Source organism: Tamandua tetradactyla, chromosome 7, assembly GCF_023851605.1.
Source record: "Tamandua tetradactyla isolate mTamTet1 chromosome 7, mTamTet1.pri, whole genome shotgun sequence".
Taxonomy (NCBI): Eukaryota; Metazoa; Chordata; class Mammalia; order Pilosa; family Myrmecophagidae; genus Tamandua; species Tamandua tetradactyla.
In genome coordinates, this window is record NC_135333.1 from 78,038,720 (window position 1) to 78,058,584 (window position 19,865).

A 19,865-nucleotide genomic window follows, 5' to 3' on the forward strand; every position below is an offset into this window, starting at 1 on the left:
AGTTAGCTGCCTTTCCTCTGAAGAACTAATGAAATAAATCCCCTTTTATTAAAAGTCAATCCGTCTCTGGTGTGTTGCATTCCAGCAGCTAGCAAACTAAAACAGTGGTTGTTGAATGACGGAAAGAAAGAGACTGATTCTTTTAGGGTGATTGAAAAGACTTCTCAGAAAAGATGATATGTGACTAGGGCCATAGCAACAAGCAGGATTGGTTATGCAAACTGGAGCAAAGGCTATTACAAGAAGAAGGAATACATACATAGAACCACAGAGGCAGGAGAGCCTCTGGGTTATATGAAAACTGGTGAAATTGGCTGGTTCATGGGGTTCATGGAGTTCATGAAACAGTTGTAGTAGATGATCTATGACAGGAAGGTGTTTACAGATTGCAGGGGGGTTTGAGTGCCAAGCTAAAGAATTTAGTTTTTATTTGGTAATGAAAGAGAAGCTCAGTGATTTTCCCCCCAGGTTTTAAAATACAGAATAGTCACATAATTAAAGTTTTCTTTATTGGGCACCTAAAATGCGCCTGGCTGTGCTAAGTAATTTATAAATATTATCTAATATAGTCCTTACAAATGTAAAGTTGAGAGAAGTATTATCCCCATTTTACAGATGAGAAAACTGAGTCTCAAAGAGACTAAATAATTTCTCTGTGTTTAACAATCTAATAAGATTTTTTGCACCGAACTGTACGCTCCTTACTCTTCATAATCCTGTTGTTTTCAGAATCTTGTTTTTTTAATTAAGATTCTATTATGTCATAATCCTGTTACTCTTCATAAACCAGTATTTTGAAAAGGGAAGACGTATAAGAGAGTGAGACAAGTTCAGAGGCTATGTTAATGGGACAAGAAGAAGTGAATTTCTGGCTGAATTAGGTTTGTCACTAGTTCAATAATAGCAATGAGCTATAACTGATACTTTAAAACGCACATTGAAAAATGATAGGATTATGCCTTTAGAGATTTTTTTATAATTATGAGGGGTTTTATTTAAGTGATACCTAAATTTATTTTATTTTCTATTAGATTCTTTATGATATTCTGAAAACCTTTCAACAAAGCTAATGAGCAGTTCCACTTTTTTAAACCACAAAAGTAATACTAAGTTTATACAAGGTATAACATATGGCAAGTACTTAACTGCATTTTTCATTTCAACCTCACAACAACCTTGTAAGTTAGGTTTTATTTTCCCTTCTATCAATAGGAAAACTGAGATTCAGAGAGGGTTAAACTGTATGTGATGAACTGGTATTCAGTGCCAGCTCTATTTGTCTTTAAATAAGTACTCTTTCCACTGCAGTCATTTGCCCTTTAATTCCTCGTGTAATAAAAATGAGTGACCTTAAAGTGACACCCATGCCTCATGGCTGCCAAGGAATAAGGTGAAAAATAATCTGGAGCATAAATCTAAAGTGTAGCAGTAATTAAGGGAGAAGATAGCATCAAAGTTAATGCTTAGGCTTTGGAATCAGAGGAACATGGGTTTAACTGTCATGCCCACTACTTAACTATGCTACCTTAGATGTGTTACTTTAAGGCTCGATTGCTACAACTGTAAAGTGCAAATAATATTATCCACTACTTAGGGTTGCTAAGATGAAGTGAAGTAATTCCTATAAAGAACTTAGCACAAAGTAAATTATTAATAAAAGCAAGCTCTATTAATAATAGAAGCATTACCATACTATGGTATCTCCTTGATTCCCACGCTTCAACTACACCTGTGAGACAATCATTTTCAAATATTAGGTCTGGACCTCTCTTCTGAATTCTGAATCCATATATCCCATTACCTACTTGGCATTTCCACTTAGATGCCACACAGGTATCTCAAGCTCATTATGGATCAAAATGAACTGAACTAATGACACATATCTCCCTTCTTCCTACCCTGGCAATATTTTCTTTGACTACAGTCGTCTTATATATATATATATATCGATGGGGGTTGTGGGGTCATAAAATGTACATCTACAACCAACAACAACCCACAGTCACTGTGCTTGAGGAATATACCCTCTAATTTTCTACTGAAACCACCCTGGGACCTCACCAACATTGTTTCCTTCGTAGAATACTTCCATCACAACTTCTGCCTACCCTCTCCATCCACTTCTCCCTATTGTAACTGGAGAGATATTTCTGCCCCTTGATACCTAAGTAAAACTGGTTTTAAATCCCATTCCAATACAGATGGAATTTCAAATCCCCTTTGTGATTTTTGCTAATTTGGTGGAAGCTTTCATTTTCATTATTTCCACTGCCCTCAGGCACCAACTTCCACAATTGTTTCTGTGCCAAAACACTTATATGTGAAACTCAGGGCCTTCAGCAAGTTCCGACAAAGAGCCATTCACACAAAGCCTTTGTGAGTATAGCTGACTCTCGTAAAGACTCGGGCATGGCAGAATGAGAAGTATTTATGCAATAATGCTAACTTCAAATGGAACTTTAGGTATTTTTAAAATTCCCTTTGGACTAAAGGACAAATACTGTATGGTCCCACTGATGTGAACCGACATTCGAGAATAAACTTGGAATATGTCATTGGTAACAGACCAGCAGGAGCTAGAAACAGGGTAAGATAATGGGTAATTGGAGCTGAAAGGATACAGACTGTGCAACAGGACTAGATACAAAAACTCAAAAATGGACAGCACAATAATACCTAATTGTAAAGTAATCATGTTAAAACACTGAATGAAGCTGCATCTGAGCTATAGGTTTTATTTTTTTTTTGTCTGTCTGTTTGTTTGTCTTTTTTTTTCTTTTTTTTTTTACTATTATTATTATTTTTGTTTTTTTCTCTATATTAACATTCTATATCTTTTTCTGTTGTTTTGCTAGTTCTTTTCCTAAATCGATGCAAATGTACTAAGAAATGATGATCATGCATCTATGTGATGATGTTAAGAATTACTGATTGCATATGTAGAATGGAATGATTTCTAAAAAAAAAAAAAAAAAATTCCCTTTGGCCTTCTCGTAAACCAGGTTATCCGTTTGCTGATCCCCCCTTCTACATCTCAGCATCATATCATCTTGTTCATTCTCCTATCCACGTTTCTTTGTTTCGCCTTCCCTCTCATCTCTCCCCTTATTCCTTGGAGTAAAGTATGGCACTTTACCTCTTTTAACTTCTGGACTTTAATTTATTCTGTTTTTGAGGAAAAATTTTCTGGGAGAACCATGAAACCCTTTGTCACGTGAATACTCATCTGGCTGTCAGTCAGGTTTTTGTTTTTGTTGGGTGGGGTCCACTACTGATACCATCAGTGTGTTCCCTTCTGTCCCATTGGCTAATTATGAAATATTTTCCCAATAAAAGTTCCTTCTAACAGAAATTTTGGAGCTAGCAGTTAACATAATAAAATTTGCCTTTTATTGAAGAATACAAATCTGATTGCTTCATGCTTCTTCTTAATTTCCTTAAGTGGCTTCCCATTTTCTTTAGCATTAAATTTCAATTCTTTTACCAGGGCTTCCAATGTTTTTAGTGACCTAGTTGTCTCTACCATTGGCCATTCTGATATTATTTTGGTTTTTCAAATATACTGTATTTTCTCCAGCCCCTGAATCTTCCTTCATACTTGTTTTTCCTCCAAATTTCATCAGGCTGACTGTAAACCCTTAGGTCTCAGATTAAATAGCATTTACTCTAGGTTAATCCCCAACTGTGTTCTATTTGATCATCATATATTTCTTAACAATGCTTTTCTCACTTGTAATTATTTAAAATTATGTATTGTCCCTTGCTGCAGACTCCTAATCCCACTAGAACAGGGACAAAATTTCTTTTCTTAACCATCATATCCTCAGCACCAAGCATACCAAAATAGGCATTCAGTGTTTTAAAAAAACTATCTGGAGGTGAATATTGAGCAAAGCGTGTATGTAAAGTATGGTGCTTTATCTCTTCTAACTCCTGGACTTTATTCTGTTTGTGAGGAACAATTTTCTGGAAGAACTATGAAGCCCAGTGATAGTGGAGGGCACAAGAAACCATTTAATTAAAGGCCTGACTAGTTTTGTTGTGGCTGTGACTAACAACTCAAAGAATAGAGGAGAAGACAGAAGGTAGAGCTTTGAGGGGCAGTGCTTACAAAAGATCGGCAGGGTCCCACATAAATATGCTGTAAACTGTGTGTTTGGTAAGTGAACTGCCCTCTTTTATAGCTCTTTTAAGGAAGTATCTAACTGGTGACACAATTGGAGAGAGAATTCATGCCGGTGGGGAAATTTGATGGAGTTCATCCAGTTTAAAATAAATTATTAGCACCATTATTTTTCACATTTGTTTTTTTTTTTTTTTTTTTGGTAAGTGAGGCAGCTTCATTGTTACAAGCATCTTTCTGAGGTAAAGCCATTTTTTAAATTATATCTGCAGATTTTCTATTTCTAGATATCTCTTACCAGAAATGTCATAGAATATTTGTCCTTATGTGCCTTGTGTGTTTCACTAAGTATAATGTTTCAGGATTTTTCTGTGTTGGATCATGTCTCAGAACTTCATTCTTTCTTATGGCCAAATAATATTCCATGGTGTTTATGTACCATATTTTGTTTATCCATTCATTTGTTAATGGACACTTGGGTTGTTTCCACTTTTTGTTATTGTGACTAATTCTGCTATAAATGTTAGTTTACAAGAATCTATTTGAGATCCGATTTTCACTCTCTTTTGTTGTATACCTAGAAGTGGAATTGCCATGTCGTATGGTAATTCTACTTTAATTTTTTGAGGAATCACCATATGCTTTCCACAGTGGCTGCACCATTTTATAGTCCCACCAACAATGCACTAGAATTCAAATTTCTCCACATCCTTTCCTACACTTGTAAATTTATGGTTTTTTAAGTAATAGCCATCCTTGTGGGGTGAGTATGACATGGTATTGCATTGTGCTTTTGATTTGCATTTCCCTGATGACTAATGACGTTGAGCACCTTTTTATATGCTTGTTAGCCTGCTTATCTTTTTTGTTGTTATTGCATTGTAAAAGTTCTTTATGTATTGAGTATATGAAGCTCTTATCCAATGCATGATTTGCAATTATTTTCTCCCATTCTGCAAGTCATCTTTTCACTTTCTTGATAATGTCCTTTGAGTATAAGAGTTATTTTTGATAAAATCAAAGTTACCTATTGTTTCTTTTGTTGTTCTTACTTTTGGGGTTATATCTAAGAGTTCATTACCTCATCACGCCCCTAAGTTATCACCTAAATGTTTTGCTTTTATTTGTAGATCCTTGATCCATTTTTGGTTAATGTTTGCATATGATGTGAGGTAGGGGTCTAACATCATTCTTTTGTATGTGGATATCCAATTTTCTCAATGCCATTTACTGAACAGAACATTCTTTACCAACATTTCTTTAGCACCCTTTGACCAAAATCAATTTGCCATAGATATGTGGGTCTATTTCTGTAATTTCAGTTCTGTCCCACTGGCCTGTATGTTTACTTTTATGCCAGTACCACACCATTTTGATTATTGTAGCTTTGTAGTGCAATATGAAAGCAAGAAGTTTGAGTCCTCCAATTTTGTTCTTCTTTTTCAAAACTCTTTTGGCTATCCAGGATCCCTTCCAGTTCCATATGAATTTGAGGACCAGTTTTTTCTTCTCTGCAAAGAAATGTTGCTAAAATTCTAATAAGGATTATATTAAATTTGTTACTCATTTTGGATAATATTGATTCTTAATAATATTGTTTTCCAATCCAAGCGCATGGGAAGGCTTGCACTTTATTAAGTTTTCTTTAGTTTCTTTTAGCAGTGTTTTGTAGTTTGCAGTTGTGGTAGTTAGGTTCAGGTGTCAACTTGGCCAGGTGAACGTGCTTTGTTTTGTTGCTATGGACATGAGCCAATGGTACATTAACCTCATCTGTTGCTGATTACATCTGCAGTTGGCTAAGAGGAGTGCCTGCTGTAATGAATGATGTTTAATTTAATTGGGTGGTGCTTAAGTGAGAGAGCTCAACATAGCACAGCCCAAAGCAGCTCAGCATACCTCATCTCAGCACTTGCAGCTCAGTCCAGGCCTTCGGAGATGCAGAAAGGAATCAGCCTGGGGAAAGATGTTGGAACCCACAGGCCTGGAGAGAAGGCCAGCAGAGATCGCCCTGTGCCTTCCCATGTAAGAAAGAACCTCAATTGAAAGTTAGCTACCTTTCCTCTGAAGAACTATATATTAACTAAATAAATCCCCTTTTAATGAAAGCCAGTCTGTCTCTGGTGTGCTGCATTCTGGCAGCCAGCAAACTAGAACAGCAGTGTACAAGTCTTTTATGCCTTGGTTAAATTTATTCCTAGATATCTTATTCCTTTAGATGCTATTTAAACTGGAATTGTTTTCTTTAACTTTTCTTCAGATCATTCAGTGCTGATTATAGAAATGCAGTTGATTTTTGTGCATTGATTTTGTACCCTACATCTTTGTTGAAATTGTTTTTTGCTTTGGTAGTTTTCTTGTGGATTCTTTTGGACTTTCTATATATAAGATCATGTCATCTGCAAATAAGGATAAATTTACTTTTTCCTTTAAAAATTGGATAAATTTTATTTCTTTTGCTTGCCTAATTGCTCTGACTAGAACTTCTAGTTACAATATTGAATTTTAGAGGTGAAAGTGGGCCTTCTGTCTTGTTCCTAATCTTAATGGGAAGACTTTAAGTCTCTCATCATTGAGTATGATGTTAACTATGAGTTTTTCATAAACGGTCTTTATCATGATGAGAATGTTCTCATCTATTCTTAGTTTTCTGAATATTTTTATCAGGAAGGGTGCTAGATTTTTCCAATACCTTTTCTCAGTCTATTTAAATAATGATGTGGGTTTTTTTGTTCTATTTATGTGTGGCATATTACATGTATTACATTCATTTTCATATGTTGAACTTCTACCATTGCAATCTTGGAATAAATCCCACTTGGTCATAGTGGATATTTTTAAAATATGCTGTTGGATTTGTTTTGTTTGTATTTTTCTAAGGATTATTACATCTTTTGGTCTGTAATTTTATTTTCTTTTGATGTTTTTATTAGTTTTAATAACAGGGTAGTGCGGACTTCATGCAATGAATTAGGAAGTGCCCCCTCCTCTTGAATGTTTTGGAAGAGTTGGAGAGGGGTTGGTGTTAATACTTCTTTAAGTTTTTGGGGGAATTTACTAGTGAAACCATCTGATCCTGAACTTTTCTTTGGAGGAAAGTTTTTATTGTTGATTCAAACTCTGTACTTGTTATAACTTTGCTGATGCTTTCCATTCCTTCTTGAATCAATTTACATAATTTGTGTGTGAATATATACACAAATTACATATATACATACATAAAATTTTTGTGAATTTTTCCATTTCATCTAAATTATCTAATTTGTTCAGGTACACTTGTTCATAGTATTCCCTTATAGTCCTTTTTTATTTATGTAAGGTCAGTAATGATACCACTATTTTCATTTCTGATTTTAGTTATTTGCTCTTTTGATTTCTTTAGCAGTGTGGCTAAAGATTAATCAATTTTATTGATGTTTTTAAAGAACTGACTTTTTGTTTTGCTGATTTTCTCAATTGTTTTTCTATTTTCTACTTCATTTATCTTCCTTCTGCTAGCCTAGGGAATTCTTTGATCTTTTTCAAGTTCCTCAACAGGTGAAGTTAGGTTACTGATTTCATATATTTCTTCTTTTTTAATGTAAGTGTTCAGTTAATGGTTATAAATATCCCTCTGAGCTTTGCCTTCACTACATCCCATAAGTTTTGGTATGTTGTTTACACTTCTTATACCACAGGTTCCTCAGACTTTGTTCATCTTTTCTCATTTTTTCTTTCTGCTCCTCAGACTAGACATTTTCAATTGCCTTATCTTCAGGTTTGCTGATCCTTTTTTCTGCCTCCAATCTGTTGAGCACCTCTGTTGCATCTTTCATTTCAGTTACTATAATTTTCAGCTACAGAATTTCCATTTGGTTCTTCTTTATCATTTCTGACTCATTACTGAAATTCTTGTTTTGCTTATATGTTGTTTTCCTGATTTCCTTTCGATCTTTAATCTTATTTAAAAGGATTGATCTAAGATCTTTGATTAATAATTCCAGAGACTGAGCTTCCTCCAGGAGAGTTTCTGTTGTATTCGTTTTTTAACCTGTGACCAGGCCATACATGTCTATGTATTTTTTTGTAATTTTTTGTTGAGAAGTGGACATTTTGAGTATTATGACATGATAACTCTGGAAATCTAGTTCTCCTACTCCTAAGTCTGCCACAACAAGAACAAAGAACATAAAAAGAAATAAAAGAAAAGAACTAGAAACAATAAAAAATAAATACTAATATATAAACAAAACACTCTGAAAAGAAAAAAGCATTGTACTGACTCTTCAAGTCTCTAGATAGATGCCAGTAGGAAGCTAGAAGCTGCTTCCATCAAGGCAAAACTTAAGCCAGCATTTGTGCCGGTTCCTCAGGGATCTATCAGTCCACAAAATTAAGAGAAAGAAAATAGATAAATTTTTAAAAACCTGGCTCTATTTCCTGGTAGATGCTGGTTAGGGCCTGAAGCTGCTCCTGCCAAGAGGGCCAAAACTTGGGGTGGCATTCTTAGGCATCTTCCAGACCAAGAAACCACCACACACGAAGGAAAGAAAACTAATGAAAGGGATTAACAGGTTCTTTACTTCCTTCTTTACATTTTTGGGTGGCCCGAAGCTGCTCCTGCCAGGAGGACCAAAACCTGTCTACACTGCTCCCTCAGATCCCCAAGACTAACCTCAATCTTCAACCCAAATTTTTGGAGGATGATGTTTTCTTCAGCCTGCCCTGGCCCTAGCCAGCTGCTCTTAGAATCTGGGCCATGTTTCCACAGCCATTTTCAAAGACAGTGTCATAGGTCCAGAAATGGGGAATTAGTCACTGGTTTGAGTTTTCACTTACAAGAGCTGAATTCTCATCAGCTTCTCCCTTGTCTGGCATTACCATTGTTGATATAAATGTCCACCTTGGCTCACCAGTTACTACTGGTCAGTTCCAATCCCTTTTCCAGCTCACTCTTTTTTTTCTTTCTGTGGAGGAAGCTATTTACTGAGCTTCCTAGTCCTCAGTCTTCTTTCTGTGCAATCCCTGAACCTGAGGTAAAACTATTTTGATACTATAAATATTTGTAAGAATAGAAAAGAGGGATGGGAAATTTTTAAAATTCAGGCAAAATTATGTTTGCCACTGGTCCATGTTATGAAAAGTAGCACTTGCTCCATAGGCAAAATTAACGTGTCAGGACCTGTATTTTTTTATAACACATTAATCTGGAAGAATACTGTATATTTTTAGTCTTTGCCCAGTCTTTGAACTATTGAGAACAAATGTATTTTGTGACTGTTAGGTTGGGAATCCATCTTCTCTCCAATCAATCACCAGCCATTCACACCTTCATAGGTCTCTAATCTTCTTATCACAGTAGGTCCTAGAAACCGTTTCCATGGTAACCTTCAGTCAAAATTAGCCAGGGCAGTCATACACAGACATAATAGAGAAATAAATACTGGCTGGTCTTGTTCATGATGCCAAAACAAAGAGTAATTCTAATTACTGGTGATAGCCTGAAAGTCAAAATGATTATTGAAGTACATAACCATGATGAATCATGGCATTAGTGGCCTAAAAAATACAGCTTCTAAAATTGCCATGTCCCAAAGAAAATCACTGAGAATGTATAGAATATAAATTTACTAGTAACAATTAAATATCAGGTGCTGGACTAGGTAATTTAAACATATAATCTCATTTATTCCCCCATAAAAAACAGTCACAATATGTTTCAGTATTTCCATTATTTACCTAAAGCACCTGAAGTTCACATGATTAAAATTAGAGACTATCACTTAAGTGGGATTTGAACACGTCTGCCCATCTCCAAAATTTCTGCTTTATTTTTTTAACCACATTTTTTGAGCATCTGCCAAGCATAATCTGTAGGAATGAGTCACTGTTATGCTGTGGTAATGTACCATCTATTGAGTACAGATATAAAAGGTAGTATTTTGGAAATCATTTTGGCTTCAGGATCTTATAGTCTGGGAATTCTAGTATAAAAGTAACAAAATTTGGAGTTATAGAGCTTGAGGGTTAGCTCTTCTGCATAATAATAGAGTGGATTGAGAAACACATTTAGTTATTTTTAGCCTCAATATCTTCTTTGTGAATTGGTAATAACTCAGTGGGAATGAAGTTTGGGGGAGTAATAAGGAAATATTTGATATATAAAATGACTATTATTATTATCCTACATATCACATAAGAATTTTTGCACATCTCTTGAGAGTATACACTCAGTTTTGTTTTGTTTTTTTCCACTTAAAATGCCAGGTTGAATTCTGTCACCAAGCATATTTTGTTTGACCCCTCAAATTAAATGTTCTGCAGAGATTCCATCCTGAGTCCATATTGGAAGCCAGGAAACAATCAATCATTATCACATATAATGTACTATCACTTTACACATACACACACAGGTCAACTTGATAAGGAAATATCATTTATACTTATTTTAAATTAATGCTTAGCCATTAATAGAATTTAGTTAACATTCTGCACTCTGATTGGGCAAAACAAATAGAGTAAGGATCAGAGGCTGAAGGTCCAAAAATGAGTTATTTGATAAAGGAAATGACAGTGCAACAAATCAATGAATAACACATGAATGTTATTACTTTCTCCTTTCCTCCTACATGATCCTTTTGTGTTCAATGAGAAAATTCCTGCTTTTCTAGACCATATCTTATGTTTGTCTTTAGAGAATTCTAAGGAAGCAGAATATGAAGAGAAGAAGAGGTAGAATTTATAGGGAGAGGAGTAAACAGAGAAGGGCCTATGGTAAGAGAAAAATTGGGGTTTTTAATTGCTGGAGCTCTTGGGTCATCAAGATATTTCTAAAGGATTATAGTTATTTTAAATTCCTTTTAGTTACATGATTGCATTCTTTACCAGAACACTATCTGGGAACAAAGACTGAGGACTAAACTAAACATGTCTTGTTAGCTTTACTACATTACAATGCAAGGAACCTCTTGATTAATAACAAATGAATAAGAAGATCTTTGGAATTGAACCCAGAACTATTTTCAGTTATAAAATTTCCTCTTTTTTTTTTTTTTTAAAGATTTCTATTTCTCTTGGGAGATTTCTTATCTTTTCATTCATTATTAGCATACTTTTTAACATCATTGCACATAGTTACAATCATTGATTTAAAGTACTGGTTTGCTAAATCCAACATCTGAATCCTCAGAGTTAGACTTTATTGTCTTTTCTCATGAAAATGTATCACATTTTCTTGTTTCATTTTATATTGATTAATTTTGGATTCTACCCTAAATATTGTGAATCTCATGTTGTAGAGACTATGGAAACTATCATATTTTTCTGATTAGTTGATATTTTTATTTTAGCAGGAAATTATCTTGGTTAGATGCAAACAACCAACTCCTTCACTTGGGTGGCTGCTCAAATCCTAGTACAATTCTTTTAGCTATAGCTGGTCTATTTTGTTTGCTTGGCACATGCATAATCCAATGGTCTGCCTGAAATTTGGGAAGAAAGTAGGGCTCTCTCCCTTTGGTCCTCTCCTTTCCAGGATTCCCACTCACTTTTTAGCACCTGGAGTTGCCCAAATTCTATCATCTTCTGCTTCGAGGTAAAAAGACTATGGGATTTTTATCTCGAGGTTTAGTTACCTCACGTGGAGCTGACTACAGCCTCTGCCCTAAGTCAATAAACCATAAGAATGGATGAATAGATGACACAATGAATGAATGAGCATATGAATAAATAAAATAAAAAATAACTCACTCTGTGCTAGTACCTTCTTCCAAGTGTCAACTGTTCTCCACAATATGTATGCCCATATTTTTTCTCATGTTGTTTTCTCCAAACTGTACAATTATTATCTGAGAGGAACTTAAAATGGTCATACCTAAAACAGAACTCACAGGAACATATTCTAAAGGGAAGAAAAGGGAAAGGCAGAGAGGGTAAGACATGATCTCCAAATATGCACCAACATATTAAGTGCTTTCTGTACACTCTTTCGCTATCTTCTCTCTTTTCTACTACTATGAGCTAGCCTCATATTTCCACCTGAATCACTGGCAATATAGAATGAATTACTTTTTTTTTAAATGAGATTTTATTGCGATATATTCACACACCATACAGTCCACCCAAAGTATACAATCAGTGATTCACAGTACCATCACATAGTTGTGCATTCATCACCATGGTCATTTTTAGAACATTTTCATTACACCAGAAAAGAAATAAGGAGAACAAAGAAAACCCCATGCACCCTATACCCCTTTCCTCATGCTTTTATTGGATTACAGTTCAACAACTTCAGTTACCTCCTTCTGGCTATTATAAAACTGTAGACACTGAAAAGAAATATCTATATAATGAGTCAGTAGTCACAGCCATTTATTACATCCTAATTTCTCAGTTGCACATCCTCCCTCTCATTTTATCTTCCTCTCAATTTTCAGGGAAAAAATAAACTTACTAAGAAAAACTTTTATAGAGACTTAGAGCCTAGGATTTTCAGGAATACTGTTGGCTGGGGCTTGGCATACTGTGGTAGTTTGTGATATCTAGGTGAAGCTTGCATAAGAGTAACCTCCAGAATGACCTCTCAACTCTATTTGAAATCTCTTAGCCACTGCAGCTTTATTTTGGTCCATTTCTTTTCCCCCTTTTGGTCAAGAAGGCATTCTGAATCCCAAGGTACTAGGGCCAGTCTCATCCTTGGGAGTCATGTCCCACATTGCCAGAGATTGCACCTCTGGGAGTCATGTCCCATGTGGGGTTGGGCAATGTGTTTATTTGCAGAGTTGACTTAAAGAGAGAGACCACATTTGAGTAACAAAAGAAGCTCTCTGGGGGTGACTCTTAGGCATAATACAAGCAGACCTAGCTTTGTCATTACAGAAATAAGTTTCATAGGGGCAAGCTATAGGATCAAGGGCTTGGCTTATTTAGTTGGGAGTCATTAACTCTTGAGACAGTATCAGAAATCTCCAGGTGAGGAAGTTTAATATTCCTCATTTTCCCCTAATCACTCAAGGAGATTTTGCAAATCCTTTTATTATTTTCTGCCCACACTCCGGAATGTATCTGGGTATCACATTAACCTGTACAGAATAATAAGATCTCGTTCCCTATTCTAAGTTCCATGTAATTAGGTTATTTAAATAAACTGACCAGACAAATAAAATTAGAGTGCTACAGAAAATGTAAATTTTAGACCAAATAAGTGAAACAAATTGGTCTCACACAACAAGTTGAAGTTTTAAAATACAAACAATATCATCCTTTGCCCTGTCTTCTGATTCACGCTAATACTAATCAGGGTGTACCAGGTCCATTTCATTCTCATCTCCAATTGGAGTCGATGTCTCCTGCAACCTCTTCAGTAGTTGCTATGTCAGTAATGCTGATTTTCAGAGCTGTGGAACTCCAACTCTGAGTTTTGGGTGTCACAGAGATATCCAGTGTTCCAAGGGATCAAATACAAAGAACACAGTGTCTCAAAATTTAGAAATAACAGTTAAAATTCTACATGATTATACTGCAAACCACAGATTGTACACTTGGGATGGATTGTATATATGTGAATAAAAAGGTTTAAAAAATAAACACAAGGGTACAAGTGCTGGAGAAGATGTAAAAATGGTGCAGTAAGATATTATCACCACATGATCCTGCAACCCCATTATTAGATAAAGACTTGGAAGAACTGAAAGAAGGGATGGAATAGGCATTTGCACTCTTGTGTTTATGGAGGCAGTACTTCTTGCAATGGACAGAGGTGGCCTAAGAATACTTTGACTGATGAACAGAGGGACAACCTGTAGTGTACACTCAGAACAGAATGTTAAGTGGCCACAGAAAGGAGTTAAATCATGTGGCATGCAACTAGGTGAATGAAATTTGGGGACTTTACGTTGAGTGAAATAGGCCAGAAGCAAGAGGACAGTTAGTGTACGGTTTCACTGGTGTGAAACTATGATGAGAAAACTCTGAGAATTGAATTCATGTGCTGGGATTGTCATGGGATAGACAGTGGGTAGAGATTGGGCAGTCAATTATTAAGCAGTACAGTATGTTCAAGTAGGGTTCATTGTAAAGGTTCCTGGGTTATGAGATCTTGCAGCAGAATGAGTTACTTTTAATGCTTATTAGAAGATAAAAACAAAGCATCAAGTGGTACCACCAACCTACATGGGCTTTTTGTTTGAGACCAGAGAGTAAGATTAACTCTGACTGTGGAGCCTAGGAAAATCTTGAGAAGAAAGAAATATTTAAACTGACTATACAAATGATTCTTTGACTGTTGCCCATAAACATTCACATAGACATGTGGAGCAAAGTTTTCAATCTATCAACTGCTGACTTTCCTATAGATGCCCACAGGTCCTTAGTCTGGTTCCTTCTTCAGCATCTTAGCAGCTTTCCTTATTAAGGACTGGCTAATTTTTAATAGGAAGGATTTTCACAGATATTTCAGTCCTATATTTTTCTTTTCAGAACTGACAGATGGGAAGTGTTTTAGTTTGCTAATGCTACCAGAATGCAATATACCAGAAATGGGTTTGGCTTTTATAAAAAGGATTTATTAAGTTGCAAATTGACAGTTCTAAGGCCTTAAAAATGTTCAAACTAAGGCATCCAGAGAAAGATACTTTGACTCAAGAAGGGCCAATGTCTGTCACATAGGAAGGCCCTTAGTTGGCATCTACATCCTCTCCTGGCTTCTGGTTTCAAATGGCTCTCTCAGCCCCTGTACATTGTTCTGGCTTTTGGTTTTCTTTGCATCTCATGGGAAAGCACATGGCCATGTCTGCTGGACTCTGCATCTCAAAACGTCTCTGTCTAGATGTCTGCTCTCTCTGTCAGAACTCCAAGCATCTCCAAATGCCTGCATTTATGTTGCTTCTGAAGCAACAGTTCTCTGAGCATCTAGATTCTGTCAGCTCTCTCAGCTCCTGGCATCTCCTGGGGCTTCTGCATTTTCAAACAACTGTGTCTGTGTCTCTTTTGGTCTGTTTCTCTCTTCAAGAGCTCTTTTAAAAACTCCAGTAAACTAATTAAGACCCACCTTGAACAGGCAGAGTCATATCTCCATTTAATCAAAAGGTCCAAACCACAACTGGGTATATCACATCTCCATGGAAACAATCCAATCAAAGTTTCCATCCTGCAATATTAGATCAGGATCAAAACAACTTGGCTTTTGGGGGGTACATAACAATTTCAAAGCAGCATAGGAAGTAAGAAAGGAAATAACTGCCTTGAAATATCCTTCAAAGAATTTTTATGGGGCTGTCACAGCCTTACTCCCTCTAAAGTAAAATAGGGTACTTCTTCACACACACAGCCTCTCCAGCAGAGCTGAAACTAAGAATTCCCCTGGAAGATGAGTGCCAGAGTGACTTTTGTGCACTCATTATTTACATTTTCACAAGGTATTTATTTTGCATTTATTGCATGACGCAGTCCATGAACTGGAGGCAATTTTTCAGTGGAGAAAAATCCTCAGAGAAAGACGCTGAGAAGACCTTTAGTCATAAAATGGCTGATCTCTCTCTGTTTTTCTGGTATGTGACTAAAATATCTATGCAATTCTATTTTTCTAAGTAATGCTATCACTACATTAACTGTAGAAAAAGTTATCATTATATTTTCCCCTCAATTTTACTAAGTAATGCTATCACAATATTAATTTTAGAAAAATTATTTTGGCGTATTTTTATCACCAATAATCTGAATTTGATCTGGATTTCCTTTTTTTTTTGTTTCCTTAAACAGAATGCTACAACTTTCCACGTAACTGTTCAAGATGATAATAGCATCGTTGTCTCTTTAGAAGCTTCAGATGTCATGAGTCCATCATCTGTATATGTTGTGAAGATAACTGGTGAATCCAAAAACTACTTCTTCGAATTTGAGGAATTCAACAGCACTTTGCCTCCTCCTGTTATCTTTAAGGCCAGTTATCATGGCCTTTATTATATAATCACTCTGGTAGTGGTAAATGGAAATGTGGTTACCAAGCCATCCAGATCAATCACTGTACTAACAAGTAAGCATCATGTGTTCTTTCTTGAGTGTACTCTTACGGGGTTCTAGTGGAAAAAGAGTCAGGCCTTCAAGTCAAATGACACAAATTCAAAGTTCTGCTTTATGTGATGAATACAGCTTCCTTAACATTTGCAAGATAAAGGAAACCTCAATGAGGTGGTTATTTGGGGACTGAATGAAAATTTTGGTATTATGAGTGGAGCATATAATTTTCTGCTATCTTGTTTAATAGTGATCGTAACTAGTGCATCTATTTTTTCCAGAACATGTATTCTAGTATGAAGCAATCTTGGTTTATTTGGATTTTGAGACAATGAAGTTACACTTGTATTTAACCTACTCAGATTCAGTTATATATTTTTAGCTGAGATAGAGAAAAAGATAAATTTATTTATCGATAGCTGTACCCCACATCACCCTCATTGTAGTCTTGACTTCCACTTACTAAATATCATGCCAAGAAAAATAAAATCACTGCCATTTTAACCTTCAAGTGTCCATGTAAAGATTCTATTAGAAGTTTTATAAGAATGCTCTTTAGCTGTATGTGATTTTTGCTTTACTCTCTGTCTGAATCTCAAAATAAGATGTGACTCCCCTGTATATGATGAGGTATGGAAGACAAACTGATATCCACAGGGTGGTGAGAGTAATCACTAGAACAATCTAATGGTTCAAAGAAGTTCATTTTGTTCATTGTTCTTCAGTGCAAGTTTTCTAAACAATCTAAAGATTGTTTTTAACTTTCATCTATATGTGATCATTTTGACCACAGTTAAGGAAAAGGACATGGTGATATTGTCTATTGTGACAAAAGGATAGAGAAGCAGCAAGAAGCAAAGACTGAAAACAAAACTAAAGGACATATTTTCAACATGTCTGCCAAAAATTAAATGCAGTCTCACTTGGCAGAGTCCCAGGTCAGTACAAGCTCTGAAAATTAGAATGGCACAGACCCAGAACCTTCAAGATATATAATATAGTACCCTGGGATCTAGTTGAATTAAAAAAAAGACTTACCTGGAAGAACGCTGTCTTGAACAAGTTCCAGAAAAAGGTGAATTGGGAATTAATAGATCCAGGCTGCAGATCTAGGTTTATAATGTCTATAATACAAATTCCTTGAAATCAGAAACTCTTACCTTATTCATATTCATATTTTATGAGTACCTAGAATGCATCTTATGCTTAATAGGTGCTCAATTAATATTAGTTCAATTAAGGTGAGCAAGTAATAGAAGAAAAAAAATAAAAACACAAAACAAAATAGAACATAAAACCATGGACCAATATTTATTAGCATGAACCCAGTTATTCCCAATCAGACAAACCTCCAGGATTTGACCTTGTAGCTAATCGTTCATAAAGAAATTGGATAAGTAAGTAATTTCTAAGATTTATTGAATATCTCATTACTATTTTAGCACTTGCAGCGAATTCTATACAAAATATTTTCTGATTTCCTTTGTGATATCTTCTTTGACCTATGGGTTAAGAAGTGTGTCATTGAATGTTCAAAATTTTGGAGATTTTGCAAATATCTCTTTGTTCTCGATTTCTGTTTTAATGCTTTTGTGATCAGAGAACATACTTCATATGATTTCAATTCTCTTAAAATTGTTGAGATTCATTTTATGACAGAAAACATGGCCTGTCTTGTGTCTGCCAATGCCAAAAAACAAAAAAAAAGGTCTGTGTGGTAGTATTCCATGAGCACTTGAAAAAAATATTTATTTTGTTGTGGGAAGAAGTTTCAGCAAATGTCTATTAGATCAAGTTGGTTGATATTGTTGTTCAGGTCTTCTATATTCTTTCTGATTTTCTGTCTACTTTTTCTATCAGTTACTTAAGAGGATTCTGCAAGTCTCCAACTATAAATTGGATTTATCTATCTCCCTTTTTAGTTCTTTCATGAATGCTTTTGTGTTCTGAAGTTCTGTTATTAACGTTGTTAGGTACAAACACATGTAGAATTGCTACATCTTCATGATGAACTGACTCTTTTATCTACCTATAATTTTCCTCTTTACCCCAACTTGTGTTGAAGTTTTTTTGGTCTGATATTAATAGAGCCACTTCAGCATTCTTTTGTTAAGGGTTTACACAGTGTACTAGTTCCATTCTTTCACTGTCAACTGATCTATGTCTTTATGTCTTTAAAATAAATGGGCTTGTTGTAGAATTGAGTCTTATTTTATACTCAATCAAAAAAACCCCGCCTTTGAATTGAGGCATATAGACCAGCAATATCTGATAGAAATCGAATGCTTACCACATATGTAATAATAGATTTTCAGACAGAGTAAAAACTTTTTTTGAAAGGTGAAATTAATTTTAATAATATGGTTTATTTAACCCTTTATATTCAAAATGCTGTTATTTCATAATACAAATACAAGAATTTATAACACTTCAGTTTTACTTTTAAATATAAATTAATTAAAATCAAATAAAATTAAAAGTTCTAAATGAGGCTAGTGGCTACCAATTTGGACAGTACAAGTTTAGTCCATTTATAGTTAATGTAATTGTTTACATGCTTGAATTCAAATTTTCCTTTGTTGTTAAGCTCCTAGTGTGTGAGGTTGAGTCCATGACTGAGTTGGGGTTAAGGTATTACTCACTTCAGTTCACCATAGATTTAAAATTCTTCCAGCAGTAGGCTGCTGTTAACTTGTACTTAGTGTGGGCCAGGCATGGCAGAGGGCGTGTCTCCATATTCCAGTGCTACCTTCCGTCCACCTGCACCACAGACAGGTTCTCCTCTCTCCATGATTTTATTCCTCCCCTAGTTGTGGACTGTTTTGGCTTTTGTTCAGTGCTAAGTTGTGAGTGCGTTGGGGGAGGTAGAGTTTAGGGGACATTCTTGGTTCTCCTGGTTGTAGGTAGACCTGAAATCCCGGGCTTCAGGAGTGGCATATTCCTAGCATCCCTATCCCTCCCTATTCCTAGCCAAATTCTGCCTTTTTTCTGTGGAGGGGTTGGATTGGAGTGTGTTTCCTGCCTCTTCCTCGGTAGTGTTGATCTCTTACTCTCTGTCAGTGCAGGGTCATGTGCCCAAGAGTCTCCTGCCCTTCTCTCAGGGACAGATATGTTTTGCTTCTATCACTCCCTCAAAAACATGACTCTTTGCCTGTGTATTGGAAGGAAAATATATTCTGTCTCTCCTCCAATACCTTCAGGCTTCTGCTTTATATAAGAGAAAGGCTCAGGGAAGTCAGTAAGATTTCATGCTGTTCTGTTAGTGACACCAATCATCACCTGCATATCTGTGCCACTAGGTCAGCTCTCTTCAGCCCCCTACCCTGCACCAGTATTTATCACGACACTTAGAGGAGGTTCAGGAAAAAAACTTGACTGTGAGTGAGGACTCCACTCCCAAGTATTCTAACCAGGGCTGTCCACTCAAACTTTTGGATGATGGAAATGTTCTATATCTGTACTGTCCTATGTGGTAGCCACTGATTTTTAACTTCATTTAATTTTCATAAATTTTAAATTCAATTTAGATACATGTGGCTAGTAGCTACCATATTGGACAGGATAGTTCTAAATTGACATACTAGGCAGCATTCAGCCTTTTTAAATTTGTTAAATTTTTGGCTGATTTCTTCTTACCTGCTTTATTGATGGCTGCCTCTGTTCCCATATGCTGCCAAAGATATCCCTTCTCTCATCAGAGAGATTGATTGCTCTTTGGAAGTCAGTTCACTTGGTTGTCTTCTCTGATAAG

At 35.7% G+C, this 19,865-nt stretch overlaps 1 protein-coding gene across 5 annotated transcripts in view; it reads left to right on the forward strand.

Moving 5' to 3' along the window:
- The first annotated feature begins 791 nt into the window (after positions 1–791).
- The window catches only part of PTPRO (protein tyrosine phosphatase receptor type O), a 129,618-nt gene continuing 110,544 nt past the window's right edge, over positions 792–19,865 (forward strand). For 4 of the 5 annotated variants that reach the window (XR_013179572.1, XM_077170185.1, XM_077170184.1 and 1 more), the window contains exons 1-3: positions 792–881; positions 10,795–10,873; positions 15,860–16,133. Coding sequence is in view for 4 of the 5 variants with exons in the window: in XM_077170185.1 (XP_077026300.1) it covers positions 10,871–10,873; positions 15,860–16,133 (277 nt within the window). In the remaining variant the exon portion in view is untranslated. The remainder of the gene's footprint in view (positions 882–10,794; positions 10,874–15,859; positions 16,134–19,865) is intronic. The other variant, XM_077170186.1, reaches the window with a different exon arrangement.